The sequence below is a fragment of the Saccoglossus kowalevskii genome, chromosome 3 (genome assembly GCF_978046115.1).
Source record: "Saccoglossus kowalevskii chromosome 3, keSacKowa6.1, whole genome shotgun sequence".
Lineage (NCBI taxonomy): Eukaryota > Metazoa > Hemichordata > Enteropneusta > Harrimaniidae > Saccoglossus > Saccoglossus kowalevskii.
In genome coordinates, this window is record NC_140643.1 from 21,214,662 (window position 1) to 21,233,267 (window position 18,606).

The following is an 18,606-nucleotide window of genomic DNA, read 5'->3' on the forward strand; positions in this document are numbered from 1 at the left end:
TTAATTTGCGTGTTACTATGAACAAATATTTTCGTTTTGTTAGATGCAGTCCTAAAACGAGGACTTGTGGATTGACCTCCGTGCGTGTTGGTATGTCCATATCCAACATGCTTGGATCAATCAAGCCCAAACTTCAGACATGCATTTGTTTCAAACTGCCCAACGAGTGGTCATTTCATTTTAAAGAATGAAATTCCTGATTCCGCACATATGTACATGCATTTGTTTCATGTCCTGAATCAAAGTAGTGGAATGGCAGCCATTTTAAATCTAAAATGTATTCAAATTACACATTTTCACTATTCCGTAAGCAGATTTCAGTTGTGCATGAACAGATTCTGTTCTAACTTGGTACATACATTGAACATAATGGGATCTTGATTTTCATTTTAAAGAACGCAGTTCTGGATCAACATCTCAGACATGCTTGGAAACTGTCACCATCAAATTCAAAATGGCTGACGGGTGGGTTTTTTTTTTTTTTTATAACAAATACACTTTTACAGACTGTCATTGACAATCATTATGACTTGTCAAGCTGGTAATGTAAATTTTTCCAAACCACATTCTTAAATGCATAGATTCAAGCTTGCGCAATTGTTTTCACATCACCATTCCATCTTGCACGTGATGGCCATGCTATTATATGCACATAGTATGTGATTGTTCCTTTTCAGTAGTCCAAAACATGGACTTGTGTTCAAGGTTCAGTCAGTGCCCAGACTTGCTGATTTTGTAAAAAGTTGGTACAAAATTATGCATGTTATTTCAAAATTGTGCATCCTACCAGTTTCATTGGGTTTTTTCAAATTGGTAATCAAAGTTTTTTTATTACAGTGTGCAAAGCACACAATGGGAGTCTTTGCAGTTGGGGTATCTGTGTGCATGTTTGTAATTTGCATAATAATTAGCCAATTTCCAGCCTTTCCAATGGTACATTTTAATATGCCGCATTTGTTCCATTAGAAGCACATGTGCTTAAATGACAAAGGCAAGTCAATGATCAAAACAAGACTCATTTCAATCAATTATTTTGCATGCAATAAATGTGTATTAAGATGTGCTTCTAATTGGACTTTGTCGTGAATATCGTCTGCACACACAAGTTCTTAAACTATTTTTTTTGATATTTGAATGAATTGGCAATCAGTCCAACACTTAGACAGGTTTCATCATTCTAGGACAATCAAACATATTTAGCCATTTATGTCGCGTTAAACACCAAATTCTAACCCAGTCTGCAAAATAGCTTCAGCTGACACTGTCTAATAGCTAGAAACAAGACGTACACTAACACTTTTTTCATGATTTATTTTTTTTCTTTAAATTCCATACAAGTAATACACATTCTGAGACAAAGTATAAAACTATCGTATAGAGCACTGTCTGCACTTATTTTAGCATTTTTTTCTCGAAGACAGTTTCCATGGTGAAAGCAAGATTACAGTTGAAATTACCATTTCATACATTTATATTGCAAGTAAAATCAATGGTCGTAGCACAAAAGCTCTCCCCCACTGAAATGCAACCGCCTAGTTAACATTTGGCAACACTATACAGTCATTATGATAAAACTAATCATCGCACAGTGGAGGACAGTTTTGTATAGACAGGAGTGGGGGGAGTGGCACTGCAACTATGTATATTTTCTTGCGTCTGAAAATGAAGCCAACATTTGAAGAAATATACACATGCTGCACCAAATGTGCTGTGCAAACAAGTCAATGTTACGACCACATGTGAAAAGAAACTCAACTGTACAATTAGTTTGAAGGGTGTACAAGTAAAGAGCAGCTTCCCACCAAAGTGCTTATTTAATTAGTTTTACCACAACTACTTTGACAGTACACATTCAGAGACTTCCAATCATATTCAAACATAAATTATAAATTCACCTTCTCAAAAGTTACTACATGATTTAAACGGCAGCAATATCAACCAAATTCATAAATAAATTGCTGTCACCATGGTAACAGAATACATTTACTGCTGTAGTGCATTAATAATGGCCCCAAGCTTGTTTCCAACAGCCTCACGGGCTGCCATGTTTTGCTTTTCAGCTTCCACATACTGAGATTTCGAGAATTTACCACTCACTATTTTCTCAGCATGCTGCACAGCCTGCGCAACAAGTTCTTTCATCTGTGCCTCCAACTTCTGGATCTCAGCCACCTGAAACACAGAAATATATTCATTTATTTATTGGCAAATCCAATACCACAACTCTGATAAAATTCTAGAAATTTATAACAGCGCCATATTGAGTTAGGAAAAGGGTCTATGGCAAGATTAGTGTGAAGCGAAGCCGACCACATTGCGGTTTAGACTCTTCTTCGAATCCCATATGACACTGCGGGGAATTAGTTATTTTGTTATAAATCACCACCTTTAGAATTAGACAAATTTATTCAAATTTGGAGTCTTTTTGTTGAAAATGAATTTACTTAACAATTATCATGGTTTACATTGTGCGATAATGTAAAGCTATGATGTCATAAGAATCTTTAATTCTGATAGTGGTGGTGATTATACCTCCCTCTGCTGAATGAAGTACAAAACAATCCCAATATGTACATATAAAGATGGTTTCAGAATGTCAAGTTATAATTAGATAAAGCACATTGTACACAAGCATTATGATACCCAAATTGTATAGCAATTTTTCTTACAACCTCATTTCTGACTTTAAAAATTGTTTACACACCTTATCAGAAGCGTCAGTTACTTCTTGTTTCAATGATGATAAATATGCATTGATATTAGTGGTGAAGCCACGAAACTCTTGATCCAACTTCTTTTTCGCATCATTCAGAGCTTCAAAAAAAACAGATAATGATGTACACCATGATAAAATATCCATGCATTTAATTCCAATTAAATTTTATTAACACTAGTGATAGAAAACACTGGAAATGTCTTCATACATCAAAAAAGGAGGGCAAAAAAAAAATGTAAAACTTACCACTGGAATTTTTAGATGACTTAAACTTGTTAATAGCTTCGTCATAGCTATGGTACAAGTTGAAACGCTTGTCTTCACTTTTCAATACTTGTTCAATCAAACCAGCAATACGCAGACGCGACTCAGTGGCTGGATCCTGTAGCACAATCAAAATGTAGAAACAATTTCAATAACTCATGTCCAGAAAACTTGATCTTGACTAGATCATCACAGTCAACATACAGCACACTTTGTGTAAACGAACGAGGTATTTTACATGTACACATCACATCGTACACCTACACTGAACATGAATATGCACTAAAAAAGTCAAAATGCTTGTACCAAAATTTGAACCGTGCAGCAGTGAATTTACAGTGGTCTTCACAACGGCAGTGAATTTACAGTGCTTTTCACAACGGCAGTGAATTTCAGTGGTCTTCACAACGCCAGTGAATTTACAGTGGTCTTCACAACGGCAGTGAATTTACAGTGGTCTTCACAACGGCAGTGAATTTACAGTGGTCTTCACAACGGCAGTGAATTTACAGTGGTCTTCACAACGGCAGTGAATTTATAGTGGTCTTCACAATGGCAGTGAATTTACAGTGGTCTTCACAACGGCAGTGAATTCACAGTGGTCTTCACAACGGCAGTGAATTTACAGTGGTCTTCACAACGGCAGTGAATTCACAGTGGTCTTCACAACGGCAGTGAATTTACAGTGGTCTTCACAACGGCAGTGAATTTACAGTGGTCTTCACAACGGCAGTGAATTTACAGTGGTCTTCACAACAGCAGTGATTTTACAGTGGTCTTCACAACGGCAGTGATTTTACAGTGGTCTTCACAACGGCAGTGAACTGATAGCGATATACACAATAGCAAAAGTTTCAGAAAGCCATCACTTACCTTGGATATAGTGAAATCGAGACGGACATAGATGATGACAACTAGGAACAGTAGATAGAAAGCACCAACAACTAATAACGGTTCTTGCAATAATAAGATCTTTTGGAATGTATAGTGTAATTCAAAGTCTTGGATGTGGGGCTCCACAAGATTGGATTTGTGAGCGACTAGTACAGGTCTTCCCATAGTATCCAGATATGTATAATGACGCTGTATACTATCCTGCCTCACACTGTACGGTGGTCTGAACTCAATGTCCCTATTAACAGAAAACAAATGGGGTCAGCATGCAATCAGATGGTTAGTTTACAGTAGCATTTTTAGATACACACCTGTCCAAGCAGAAACCACATGTACACAAAACGTCTCTTAATGCTTTCAACTGATTACACATGGTTACCTCTGGATTTTGAGCTTTGTGTCTAAAGTGAGGCAACAGAATTCACAATTAGTAAAATGTTTACCACTGAGATACATCTTATCCTTGATTTGAGAAAAATTTTACTCCGATACCTACTACTCATTTGGTTTTTAGCAAGTAGGCATCAAGTTAAGAATTTGATATGCTGAACAAGCCGCTCTCTGATTGGTTGGACTATTAGATGTTAGGGTTGGGTAGCCAATCAGACACGATATTGCAAGTAGCTTTGCATTGACTAATACTGTGCCTCCATCTAAATTACTTATCATTCTCAATCCTAGGTGTGGAAATCTGAGAAATGCACAGAGGGCATGAAACAAAACTAACTGAAATCATTGGGAGTACAATTGGGATACTAAGAAGTGAATAGAGTTATTTGGAGCAATAACAGGATACTAGAGACCCAGATTACATGCACACACAATCGGAATATATAAAGAATGAACTTACTTGCATCCTTCAGGCAGGATAATTTTGACAGTCAACTCATCCACTACTTGGTCATCAAAGATGTGATCTAAGAAGCGCATCTGAAGCACATAGGCATCCCCTAATGTAGAATACAGCAGAGGTTAATATTTGCTTTTCAACATTCATGTTTATCGCAAGTTTTTTGACGTGCACCAAGAACAGGAACAGAAAACAGGATTTTTGTTTGGTAGGACACCATTACTATACCAAACACCAGCAACTACCAGGTGTTCAGTTGTCTGAGAATCGGTCATCTGTTGAATAAACACTACTCACCAGAATTGAAAAGATATTCGTAAGTTGGCACATTATAACCAATATAATAGTGCGACTTCCAACCACCGAAGAGAGGAAACCTTGGTCGTAGTTCAACTTCAATAAACTCATCTTGTTCGTTAAGATGACTTGTGGAGATATTACCAATCTCATCACGGTAATAAACATCACGCGCAGATGCGGGCAAAATTGTCTAAAAATAGACATGACAAAATGTCAGCAGCTTATATTTATAGAAATATTTACATATACCTAACATAATAAACTAAAATCATATTCAAAGATTTAATATTATATTAGCCTTGTCCTGTCTGCTTGCCTGCATCATGTATATTTACATGGGCTTGACCAAATAAGGGATATTCCACCAATCATCTCCTTTGCAAATCCAACAATGTTCTCAATACTATGTGTTCAACTTTTCTTCCACATCATAATAACATTCAAAACGAAAAGTATCAACAAATAAAACAGATGTCCACCAGTGTATAAATGTATTAGTTAAAGATGCAATATGAACCAGAATATTTAATTTTGAGTATTGATGTTTTATAAGGTATATTGAGAGATACTTTAGACTATGACTTATCACAACTTGAAACAAGCAGCCTATCGGCTGAGATAGCTCCGCTGTTAGCAAGGCACATTTCAATTAAAGAACTGAAGACATCATTAGAAAATGAACAATATGAATAGTATCAAAGCAATCGGACTTACAGTTTTTAACAAGAAGTCGAAAATATCACTTTTTACCAAAAATTACAAAAATATTCACCAAAATAAATTAATTAGAAAATTGAAGATATCATCACAAAACGAACAAATCTGAGAGAGGTCCACATGTAGTACCTATATATGTAATATCAAAGCAATCGGACTTACAGTTTTCAACAAGAAGTCGAAAATATCACTTTTTACCAAAAATTACAAAAATATTCACCAAAATAAATTAATTAGAGAATTGAAGATATCATCACAAAATGAACAAATCTGAGAGAGGTCCACATGTAGTACATATATGTGTAATATCAAAGCATTTGCACTTGCGGTTTTTAACAAGAAGTCGAAAATATCGGTTTTTACCAAAAATGACAAAAATATTCACCAAAATTAGAGAATTGAAGATATCATCACGAAATAAACAAATCTGAGAGAGGTCCACATGTAGTACCTATATATGTAGTATCAAAGCAATTGGACTTGCGGTTTTTAACAAGAAGTCGAAAATATCACTTTTCACCAAAAATGACAAAAATATTCACCAAAATTAGAGAATTAAAGATATCATTACAAAATGAACAAATCTGAGAGAGGTCCACATGTAGTACCTATATATGTAATATCAAAGCATTTGCACTTGCGGTTTTTAACAAGAAGTCGAAAATATCAGTTTTTACCGAAAATGACAAAAATATTCACCAAAATTATAGAATTAAAGATATCATTACAAAATGAACAAATCTGAGAGAGGTCCACATGTAGTACCTATATATGTAATATCAAAGCATTTGCACTTGCGGTTTTTAACAAGAAGTCGAAAATATCAGTTTTTACCAAAAATGACAAAAATATTCACCAAAATTAGAGAATTGAAGATATCATCACGAAATGAACAAATCTGAGAGAGGTCCACATGTAGTACCTATATATGTAGTATCAAAGCAATTGGACTTGCGGTTTTTAACAGGAAGTCGAAAATATCAGTTTTTACCAAAAATGACAAAAATATTCACCAAAATTAAAGAATTAAAGATATCATTACAAAATTAACAAATCTGAGAGAGGTCCACATGTAGTACCTATAGATGTAATATCAAAGCAATTGCACTTGCGGTTTTTAACAAGAAGTCGAAAATATCAGTTTTTACCAAAAATGACAAAAATATTCACCAAAATTAGAGAATTAAAGATATCAACATGAAATGAACAAACCTAAGAGAGGTCTACCCAAGGTACATATACACCAAGTATCAAAGCATTTAGGCTTGTAGTTTTCAAGAAGAAGTTGAAAAAGTAAAACATTGACACGGACGACGACGACGGACAATCACTCATATGATAAGCTCCGCTCGACAAAGTCGACAGCGGAGCTAAAAACTTCCTACAGCACACATGTGAGATGGTTCAATGATAAAATGAAATTATCAACTACCAATACGCACTGGCTATTTCAGTACGTACAAAAGCAATCACTACATATGCGCATTTCTCATCTAACGAATAATATTGAGTGGCTAATTGAATCATTTTTATTCAATGCACGACTGATGATGAATTTCATTACTATTTTAGATGCATGGACAACCACAATCAGTAAAAGTGAAAACCGGTAAGCCTCAATCAGTTCATCGGCACTTGTAACTGTCCTTGTAATTTCCTTGAGTAATAGATAATGTGATGCCCTACAAGTCACAACATTTGATAATGCAAGTACATCTCATTGCTATCACATAAATAAACGCAAGAGATTGGGCATACCTTGAAAGACTTGATGGAAGAAAAACCATCTTGAGTTCTTTGATAGTCGTATCTAGAGAAAGATCCTTTGAGCTTAGCACCAGTGTGTCTGATATCCAGTGTCTCCTCCACAGCAATGTTACCCCAGTGTGAGATCTCAATGACTCGTTCAAGCTGAGTGACAGTCAGGAATGGACTGTTGTTTTCATAGTGCACTTTCAGGTTATCCTATGAAGCAAAAGTAGTACAATATTATAAGGAAGCTTTGTACAAAATTTCCAGTTTCAATTTTGTCCAAAGTAAAACATGTAGTATTGCATTAATGTGCACATATTCCACGATAGATCAAACCACCCAAGTGTGACTTTATGCTATAACACGATTCACAAGTACATATCAAACAATATTGAATTGTACAATGAATGAGGCACAACTTACCTTGCCTTTGCTGAATGGACGGATACGTTCATACGGCCCGTATGTGATGGTATCATCACTGGCAGAGACTGGACTCAGTTTACTGTACGATTCAACATTTGAAGAAGATAGTTTCACATTGGTGGTTTGCTCCGAAACTGGATATGGTGAATAGAAATAGTAATTGCTGGTGAACTCCACTAGTTGTTTCTCATCTTGGCTTATCTGAGATGGGAAGGCACGTAGTACATGGGTGAAGATTTCTTCCACGTTAACATCAAGGGACTGGCCAGCACCCAGTGGATCTTCTAAAGATACACTGTAAAACTGTATATCACTGTAAAATACATGTAACACATTAAATACTGTCTGAAAAATTAGTTGTACACCCATTGCGGGTTTCCGTTTTACACAACTTTTTTTGTCACTTCCATTTATCCATCATATTCAGTATCTAATACAACTGCTAAAAAAATTCTCTAAATATTTTTTTGCTATAACACTAAGATCTTGTTCAATCTAAGGTAGCAGGAATTTAAACTGCATGGGTTGTGTGAAGACACTTGGACCAAATCTGTAAATTGCCAAAACGCAGAGTAAAATTAAATCAGCATATGACTAATTTCCATAAGATCTTCTAATCCAGAAAGAGAAGAGGAGAAGGGGGTTTCCCCAGCCTCCATGTGCCAGGAAGCTGCAATTTGCTCCTCGCAATTTGTTTTTTTCGGAATACCTATCTTTACTGGTATATTAATCATATACTAGTATTCATTTATCTCCCATCCTAATGGCTCCTGCCTTGGTTTGACTTGTATTTAATTTTGTATGTCTAGGTTCTTGATTTTTATGGTAGTAGCTAAGAGCCCGCTTTGCTCCTTAACTTCACCTCTTACTTCTATTCCTAATTACCTGTGTCCAGCAACTTTGACAGCTTCCACATCTAGATGCTCAGTTTCATCGTCGGATTTGATCTACAATATTATAACACACACGTAAGATGCATTATGACAATGAAATACACCATTTCCATACATGCAGGTATCATTATCAACAATAATGTTTAAATGACATAAATCTGTCTATGGGGAGAGTGTTGATACCATTTTGATCAGAAGTCATTTCGTCAATAAACAAATATTTGTTTACAGTTGTGCTATATTCCAACAAATAACTTCACAACCAAATTGGTCAAACATTGCTTACATTTCATCATTTTTGCGTCACACTTTATAGCTAGAAGGCGTGACTAGATATAGTAAATTTATGTTGTGAAAGGGGTTAGTGATGCAAATTATTGAAAAAATATTGATACAGAAAAAATACATCAAGCTACTAGGTAGACCAGAAACAACGCTTTATAACACCACACTCTACCAACCCCCATGATGTGAATGAAACAATGCAACAGAAATAATGTGAAACTTCCAATCACTGAAAGATGCAGGCGAGATATTGCACGGTGATTAGTCCAGCAACTGAACGCAAAAATACACCCAGTCTGCAAGTTGTACACGTGAATAATATCGAACCCGGAAGTGCCCTACGAATACGGGGATCATACTCGAAATATCTATTTACAGGGACTACAATAATAAAGTCGTACGCTTCGCTCACCGTTGCACCCACAAATGCAAGATTATTTGCAAGAAGTGGTTCAGTTGCGAGTAAAAACGATTTTACTGGAGCATTGGCGTTGTTGATCAAGTTGATAGCTGTTGTCTGCTTCACCAGCTGGGAGGCCATGTCCAGGGTCCTTTCCGCCTTCATAATAATCAAATCATTATTAACACTGCCTTGTTTTGCACTTGTAGACAAAGACAACAAACATATGCAGACAGTCAGCTGCAAAAAAGTACGATACATGGTGAATTGTTGCCGATGATAGTGGATTTCGGTCCACTATTCGAACAGCTAATTCAGCAGCAAACAATGGCCGCCAGAGAAGAGACCCATGGTTCTTTGCAGCGAAGCCACGTCAGCCAAGCTGACTATCTGTAGTATGGCTGCTTTTGTTATGTTTGCTTCGCTATGATCGGGATCTTACGATGGAAACAGGTGCGATGGAAATTTGAAGTGTGGCACTGTCCTGCCAAAACAACATATTTTTACGCATATTTTTATGAAAATTACATACAATAACAACAATGTGGTATTTAATGTTGCACAACTCCATAGCCGATTTTTCTGTATTCAGAATCAATATGAAAAAAATAAGATCTTTGTTATTGTTGGTGTGTGTGTGTGTGTGTGGCGGGGTGGGGGATTCGTTTACTCTTCTTTTTTTAGGTTAATTTGTTTTATATTTATTTTTCTATCAATCATTAATTGCTAAGCATGTTGGTTTTTGTCTGGTTGGTGGGGGAAGAATAAAAAAAATAATAATACAAATAATAATAATTAATAAAATTTATTTTATAATTAATAAAATAAAAAAGGTAAATAAACTGACACCCACCTAGTCTGGTCCTACACCCACCCACCCCAACCAGTCGCCATCTACACATTAGGTTTGCGGTCATTACTGTTTGCGTTCAGTTATCGAAAAGTGAGAAAACACGGTCGTACAATAAATATAGTTCGCTCTCGCACTTTTTCGCATCCGATCAGAAATAATAAAAAAAAAAACTACCAATCCACAAACATAAACACTTTGCTAGGATATTATCTTTAACAATGCATTATTTCAGACACGACATCGTGGTATATGCATGATTACAAATGTAACATTATATGTAAATATTTTATTGTCAAGTGAGAGTGGAAAATGAACAAAATTACCATTTTGTGTTGATTAGAATTTTTTTCTACTAGTATTTCAAACAATGTTTTGTGGTGAAATGCCATAACATCGACTTCAGCGAGAGCTTTCTCATTCAAAGTACAAAAAAGTGAGGTAAGTTTGATCACATCATTACGAAATTTTAGTTGAACACTTTGGGCGGCTATTGTACACAATTATTTTTACCGACGAGGGCGTTGTTTATTATCCTCGGATTTTCATATACAACTTAGAGGGGTTGGCAAGGGGTAATAATAATAATTTATAATAATGTAATTTAAATCAATAAAATAATTTTATTCGTCCGTAATTTGCACAAAGACATTTTTTTGTAAGCGTATAAAGCATTTTCCAAATTAAATGTCGTAATTTGTACGCAATTTCCAATTTTGGTTTATAAACTCAAATTATTAAAAATAATATAAAAATGTAAAATGTAATTAGGAATTTGCTTTATCTGTAAAGTGTAAAAAACCTAAAATGTAAATGGAGTTTTCATTTTATTTCCTGTAAAAACGTAAAACGCCGTTTTTATATCCTGCAACCTGTACCACCTATTTCCCCTTGCCCCCCGGAACTTACAAGATGGATATATACATATATTCAATCCAGAGTTATGGGAAAACCTGAATTGTAATTGCATATTACAGCGTATGACACAATGGGAGTGTGTACAAATCCTCAGCTGTCGCTGGGTTGATGTGGCTTGTTAGCTTGTGTATATATCTGATAGCGTCGCTTATGTGTGTGCGTCGAATACGAACACAACCTTCAGCACCATCAATGTCGTGCCTGAAACCTCATTGACGGTGCTGAACATTACGTTGCATGGAACGTTAACTTCAATTCATGACGCATGCGTTGTTGAATACGGAAAAAAAACACGAAGCATGCGCACTGCGTACACAATATGCTAATAACTTTTAATGAGGTTATGACGTAGACATATCTCATGAATATTATTTGAAAATGAAATTATTAATAGAAAGCATTTAGTATGAAACGCCGGAATCACGTATATTCGGTCTTGACTTCCCACTCTGTCTATTGTGGTTATTTGAAGACTGTAAACGCTTTCCATTATACTAAACTGGTCACCAAATGTAACAACTGTTTCTGCGGTTTACACTCAAATCTACATGAGCTCAAGCTTCAATAGGTTTCGATTGTATACAGCGCCACCAGTGGCTGTTCCCGGCTCCATGCGTCCAGTTTTAGTGCAAGTCCAAGTACGTTTGTTTTTCGAGTAGCTCAAAATGATCTTTAATTACCACAACTTTTTTTGAAAGTTATTTTCGAATACCTATTTTATTAACACAAAATTGATAATAACTGCCAAATTGACTCTACTCACTTGGATTTTTCCAAGGCGTTCGACTTGGTTTGTGGTAATTTATAACTATGGTTTCAATCCTGTTTGCATTGAAGACGCCAGAAGTAATTTGGAGTGGCCATGTCTCCGACTGGTGCGGAGTTACTTTTGGGTTCTCTCAGGGGCCATTTTGGGGCCATTATTGTTCATGATGTATGTCAATGACCCCCCAAGCTGCGTTTAGAATTCTACAGTTTGCACGTTATTTTGCTTATGATTCGAAACTGTACACATCTGATTGTATTAAGCTTCATAAATATCTTGATCGTGTATTTGGTTGGAGTTCTAGCTGGCAACTAAACATTTACTTCAGTAAATGTAATGTCATGACTCTTTAGCATTAAGCGTAATTCAATTATACAGTATCTCATATATTAAAATTCGGAGTATACGTGATTTAGGTGTTTTATTAACGAGTAAACTTCATTTTAGAGATTATATAAACACTTGTGTAAGCATGGCTTTTAAAATCTTAGGTTTTCTAAAACGAATATGTGAATCTTTTGGTAGTGCCCGACTTATTAAAACCAATTATGGTATCAACGGAAAAATGTATGTAATTTTACAAAGTATTTATAAAGATGTCAAATCATGTGTTCGTAAAGGAGGGGTCACTTCGAGATTCTTTGAATTAAAGAATGGGGTTCGACAAGGGTGCATGATTAGCCCTATTTTATTCTCATTTTACATTAATGAGCTACAAAGCATGTTGGATGAATCTGAGTATAGAGGAATACAATTGATCCCGAACGACATGTTAGAGTTGTTTTCATTATAATTGTATGCTGACAACATTGCTTTATTTTCAAAATCTGTCTTGGGCTTGAAAGGACTAATAAGTATATTGTATGAGTTTACAAACAAGTGGGATCTAAATATCAACTTAAATAAAACTAAAATGGTAGTATACAGAAATGGGGGATATCTCAGTAAATATGAAAAGTGGTACTTCGAGAACAAGCAAATTAGTACTGTTAGTTCATACGAATACCTGGGGTTGGTTTTGTCATATAAATGCTCTTTAATATTACCACAGAAAATTTAGCTATAAAAAGCAAAAAGAAATTGATTGCAATCAAAAGATACTTAAGAAATATGCAATGTTTTAAAGCAGACTTGTATTTTAAGATTTTTGACACCTTAATTCAACCTGTACTTACATATGGGTCTAAAATCTGGAGATATGGTCAATATCAACATTTAGAAAGTGTACATACATCATATTGTAGGAAATACCTCGGTGTAGGTAAAAATGCTCCAACTTGTACAGTATTAGGGGATTGTGGGAGGCTACTCTTATTTTGTTACTATGTTAAAAGATGTGCGAAATATTGGTTATAAATTACTAGCATGGATGAAAACAGATTACCCCAAAAAGGTTACCGGATGCTACTTTCACTGGAAGAAAAGGAACAAAGGCCACATAAATTATAGAATTGCTATTTAAATATGGATTTGGTTATGTCTAGTTTAATCAAGGGGTGGGGGACTCTTATATGTTCTTGTACAAATATTGTGAACGGATCAAGGATATTGGATTTACAGAATGGTATATAGACATTTGTTCTGGAGAAAAAACGCAGTATTATAGGCAATACAAAACAAATTTTGGGATTGAAAACTATGTGCCATTGCCGCAATTAAAATTGCGCAGAGCAATAGCAAAATTAAGATGTGCGTGCCATCCCTTAGAAATAGAAAGAGGCAGACATAATAATATCCCTAGGGAAGGCCATATTTGTCATTTATGCCTGCAAGAAATTGATGATGAATATCATTTTTTACTAAAATGCACTGCATGGGACACAATCAGGAAAAAGTATCTGCGAAATGAGACACAGCCCCCAAATTTGAATACTCTAGTATAACTATTAAGTTCCTCTAAAAGCCAAATCATTAACTCTTTGGCTCTATTTATTTATAAGTGTTTTTTAATCAAAGATCAAATGAGAATAACCTAATAAGCTTGTATGTAAATATCCCCATCACATTATATATCTTCATCTATATTTTCATGCACATTTTGTAATGTAAATTTATTTCTTGTCAATAATTAATTTGTATGATTGTAATGGGCCGAAGGCCATTATACAATTAATAAAATTATATTTATATGTATTTGTTTATTTGGACAATTTCTGTCTAATCTTCAATATGGTGGGACAAGCTGGGGGACAAATCCGAGACGGTGGTTATAAATTGGACCTCATCCTTTGGTTTAGGACGGCGTTACATTGACTTATACCTAGGCCTCTGGAAAACATTTGCACTAATTCCAAGGATCTAGTGGTTTGGTTTAAATTATGTTTTAAATGTTTGTTTTTATATTCATTTTTTCATTACGTCTGCATTCAAAACGAGTTTAATATTTGTCATATTTGAACAGGTTGTGGTTTACCCCCACCCCACCGAGTCATTATCTCTCCAATCTCCAATGTGTGTGAAATAAAAACACGCTTTATAAATTGGGTATAGCCATGTATAACATATACTTTTTGGTGTACGAAATTTGATGAACTATAATGATCAGTGCATGTTAATCGTGGTATGTGCGTATATTTTAGCGTCGATGGCAATGTTTATGTCAAAATGTGTATATAATTAATTATTTAATTAAGCTTGAAAGTTGTTTCCAGAAACCACAATGAAAACCCATTTAACAACCAATAAAAATGTTGATAATGTAAATTTGTAATACTTGTCATTAATAAGTACAGTGTAATACACAATATACCCTTTTATTTTTAAGCCTATAATACCGAGTAAAATTGGGATTGAGACATAATTGTGTATGGAAACAACGGTAAAATTGAATCCAACAAATAAGCCATTCTATTTTCACTATCCACGTGCACCACGACTCCTTATTAGTATTTCGCTGGCTTTATCCCAACTCAAATCTGTGTAGATGTTGAAAGGGGATCATAAATACTTACCCTTGTCTCAAAAGTCGTCTCTTCACCATTATCTACATCAAAAGCCGTCTCTTCACCAGTATTTAAATCAGACGCGTACCCAAACCATTAATGATTACCAGTGCTAGAACGTGGCGCATCATGCTGCTTGTAGCTGGAAGAGTACGAGACCGTAGCTGTCTTGAGACGATGATAGTTGATGAAAAAGACTATGTTCGACTACATGGTATTTATCATCATCATTATTGTTTATATAATTGAATCGTGATAAATATCTCGTAAAATAAATTTAAAAAACGACTAGGATTCTTTCTGTGACATCCCGAGACCACGATTTTTTAATTATATGTATCTATCGGTAAATTTGGAATACACGCATATTAGAGATTTGAGTATTTCATTCAACTGAACGAACACCATGCTACTTATTTGTTTCAAAAGTATAAATTCATTAATACTGGGAATAACTTATGACTGTTGCCATTCCTTTCCTTCATCATTTTTGGCTCAGATAATTCTTCTCTGAATGCTTGAATAACTTGATTAAAAAGTACAAGCAAAATATGTGTCTTTAAGGAAAACACATAATACCAGTATGGCTCGTTATTTCGCATCAAAGTCACATTGTGTTCAATTTATGTACCAATCTATAGAGAAGATGTGTGATTTTGATGCATTTTAAGCATTTAAATGGCTGTTCTTCGGCCATCTTTATTTAAATCATGAAACAAATTCATAAACATGTGTATGATATATGTGAAGTCTGATCTTGATCGGCCCAAGCATGTGTGAGATATTGCTGGATAAGGACGGACAGATGGGCCGACAGATGCACAGAGGTCAATCCGCATGGTCGAGTAACTGCACAGTTTTGTTTAGGGGATTACTATTTTATTATTGTTCATTCCAATCAATGACACACTATTAAAACACCATTAACTAACAAAGTATGTTGTGTTTCGTTATCGCGGCGTTGACACGAACTGTAAAGTTGTGCGGGTATGTATATCTGTATACTTTGACGCACCAGAAATAAAATGTACATTCGACATTGACGTCATCATGTACATTTTGTAAAATAGAAAATAGTGTACGTAAGTTGCGTCTTTTCAGCAACAGTTAAGTTTATTATTGCAAGCCTATTCTAAATGGTCTAATTACAGATTATTGAAATTTGTCTTATTGTGCCAATGACCCACATTTCATTTACCTAAACACAATAGGGTTATATTGAACGATTTGCCATTTTACTCAGATAATCAGGCACGGATAATTAAATACGTCCATTGAAAGAATAATTTGATTAGATAAATTGTCGATGATGAAATAACCGATTATCATGCTCAGACTTCGAAGGCTTATAAAATACGCCTGTTGTTGTTTATGCCATCTATTTTTAATATACACAAACCTATGCACAGCGACCATCCAAGTGATTTCATTAAAATGATCTTTATGATGGAGGTTGGATTTTTTTATGGATCGTCAACTCATACTGCAATGACATAATGCAATGTATTTGTGTAGAGAATAATGAGATGGACAGGTACTGTTGCAACAACAACAACAACAACATTATTTGTGTTTATAAAAAAAAAATGAAAAGTTTGTTTTAAAGCGGGAGGGTCGTCACCTGCGCACGCGAGGGAATTGAGTCCCAAGCGAAGATAACAACACACGCTAATAACGCAAAGACTCATGGGTAGACGCTTGTTTGTAAACAATGACTCGCTGTGGCCACCTGGCGCATGCGCAGGTGACGACTTCTCTGCTTTAACCGATTTATATTGTACAAGGCTGGTCTATTTAATAAAACAGTGAAATTTACAACACGTGACATTTACTTTCATATTGGCTTACTAACTATTCGAGCTAATACACTGTCGCTATTTATATTTACATTTATAGTTGTTTACAATCTTCGCAAAAATACAAATATAACTTTTTACAATCTATTTGAACTTGAAGGACTATCTTCTGTCTTGCAATAGCTGCACGTCATGATGAACAAGAAGACGATGTTGATAACGTATTTGTATAAAACCATGCATCGCAGACACTTGTAATTTGGCATAACCCCGGGGCATAACCCCCATCTGACTTTTTGTGTGACGTAATTTATCACACGTTATATACATATGCACGCAGTAACCACATGAATCTTCACAAGTGTGGGTATTGGACGGTTACCAATTCCAATTGTTACATTTGAAGATATGAGGAAGCAAAAAAAATAAAATGGCACCAGACATGTGATTATAACATTAGTTCAGGGTGGATTCTGGAAATCATCCCATGTAAGTGTAAAAAATGTTTCAGCTGCTGTAGGTGGCAGATCGAATCTGGGATGTGATTTGCTTTGCGAGGTAAACAGACAACGGGATAAGTTCATGTACTACAACCATAACCAATTTGCTACGGGATCTCCCTTTGTTGATGTTTGTCCCTGCAACTTGTCTGTCGATGTAGCAGTTAGAATGACACATAACACTTCTATGTGAAGATATTCTACTACTTCAGGCCAACTGACAGCTACCATATTAGCCTGTTTTAAGCAGTCTGATTCAATAAGGGCTACTAGATATCTTTCGTTCTGCTTTTTCACTACATAGATTTCCAAAATGCACAATTGTAGTTGTGTTGCTTCTACTTGGAATTTAAATATTCCCATAGGGCATTTGTTCAGAAAATCCTTTAGTATGTGTGTAAATAAGTTGTCTATGAGTGAGCTACGTATTTTAGTATTAAGTTTAATAAAACATTGCAGAGATTTTAGTGTTTAATCTTCATACACTTTAAGTTGAAGAAAAACCTGTGTACTGTGTCATTTTTATTATATTCAACTAATTTAAAAATAGTAAACTAATCATCTTTCTGATTGCTTGTCTTCTAATAGTGTGCGTCGGGCATCTCCATCACGTAAATAATTTCAACGAAATAGTAACTACTCGACCCTTATTTTTCATGTCAGTATTTATGTGATTATTATCTTTGCACAAGGTAAATTTGCCATGTTAGTGTTTTGCGTTCTGCTCATTAATTTGCATAATGTGGACCAAATATTTTTCCTAAATTAATCTGGCTGCTACTATTAGATGTTTTCAATACTATGAGTGTCCATGACCAGATGTTATTGTTTCTATGTCAACAGTGAAATGACAGTTTGTTTTGATTAGGAATTTGGCACTCTCAGTAAGTCTTGGCTACCAAAAAAAAACTGCCATGGTAATAATGATTCATTTTCTCACCGGACATCAGCAATATGCTGGTATTTTTTACAAATGAAATATTTCAGTAAAATGGCTCAAATCGTTTTCTGTTAAATTTACTGTTTTACATCCTGGATATAGCAAATAATTAAAAATGTTCCATGAGATTAGTTGCATATTCTACATGAGCAATCCCTTGGTAACTTATGTATCTTGAAGACTTTTCTTTTAAAGTGAGGAAAAGTAGCGCGCCGTTGACCTCACTCTCTCATTCGAGACCATCGAAATCCAGTGGCAAGACAAGGCGAGACAGCTGGAAACAGAAATAGATGCAGTGAATGACCCATATGTCTTTGTGTACAAGTGGTATACATACATAGTATATCTAATTAAATGATAAGTACAACTAGTATACAGAGATGGGTTATGGCTCAGA

At 35.1% G+C, this 18,606-nt stretch overlaps 1 protein-coding gene across 1 annotated transcript; it reads right to left on the bottom strand.

The window, feature by feature from the left end:
* Positions 1-1,308: 1,308 nt before the first annotated feature.
* LOC100375047 (dolichyl-diphosphooligosaccharide--protein glycosyltransferase subunit 1) lies at positions 1,309-9,864 on the bottom strand. The gene is made up of 10 exons (XM_002740218.4): positions 9,510-9,864; positions 8,805-8,866; positions 7,917-8,232; positions 7,500-7,706; positions 5,022-5,214; positions 4,725-4,824; positions 3,854-4,112; positions 2,963-3,098; positions 2,705-2,814; positions 1,309-2,172 (listed from the first exon to the last, which is right to left on the bottom strand). Exons 1-10 carry the CDS (start codon positions 9,756-9,758, stop codon positions 1,984-1,986), a joined length of 1,821 nt encoding a protein of 606 aa, XP_002740264.1. The 5' UTR covers positions 9,759-9,864; the 3' UTR covers positions 1,309-1,983.
* Positions 9,865-18,606: the final 8,742 nt, after the last annotated feature.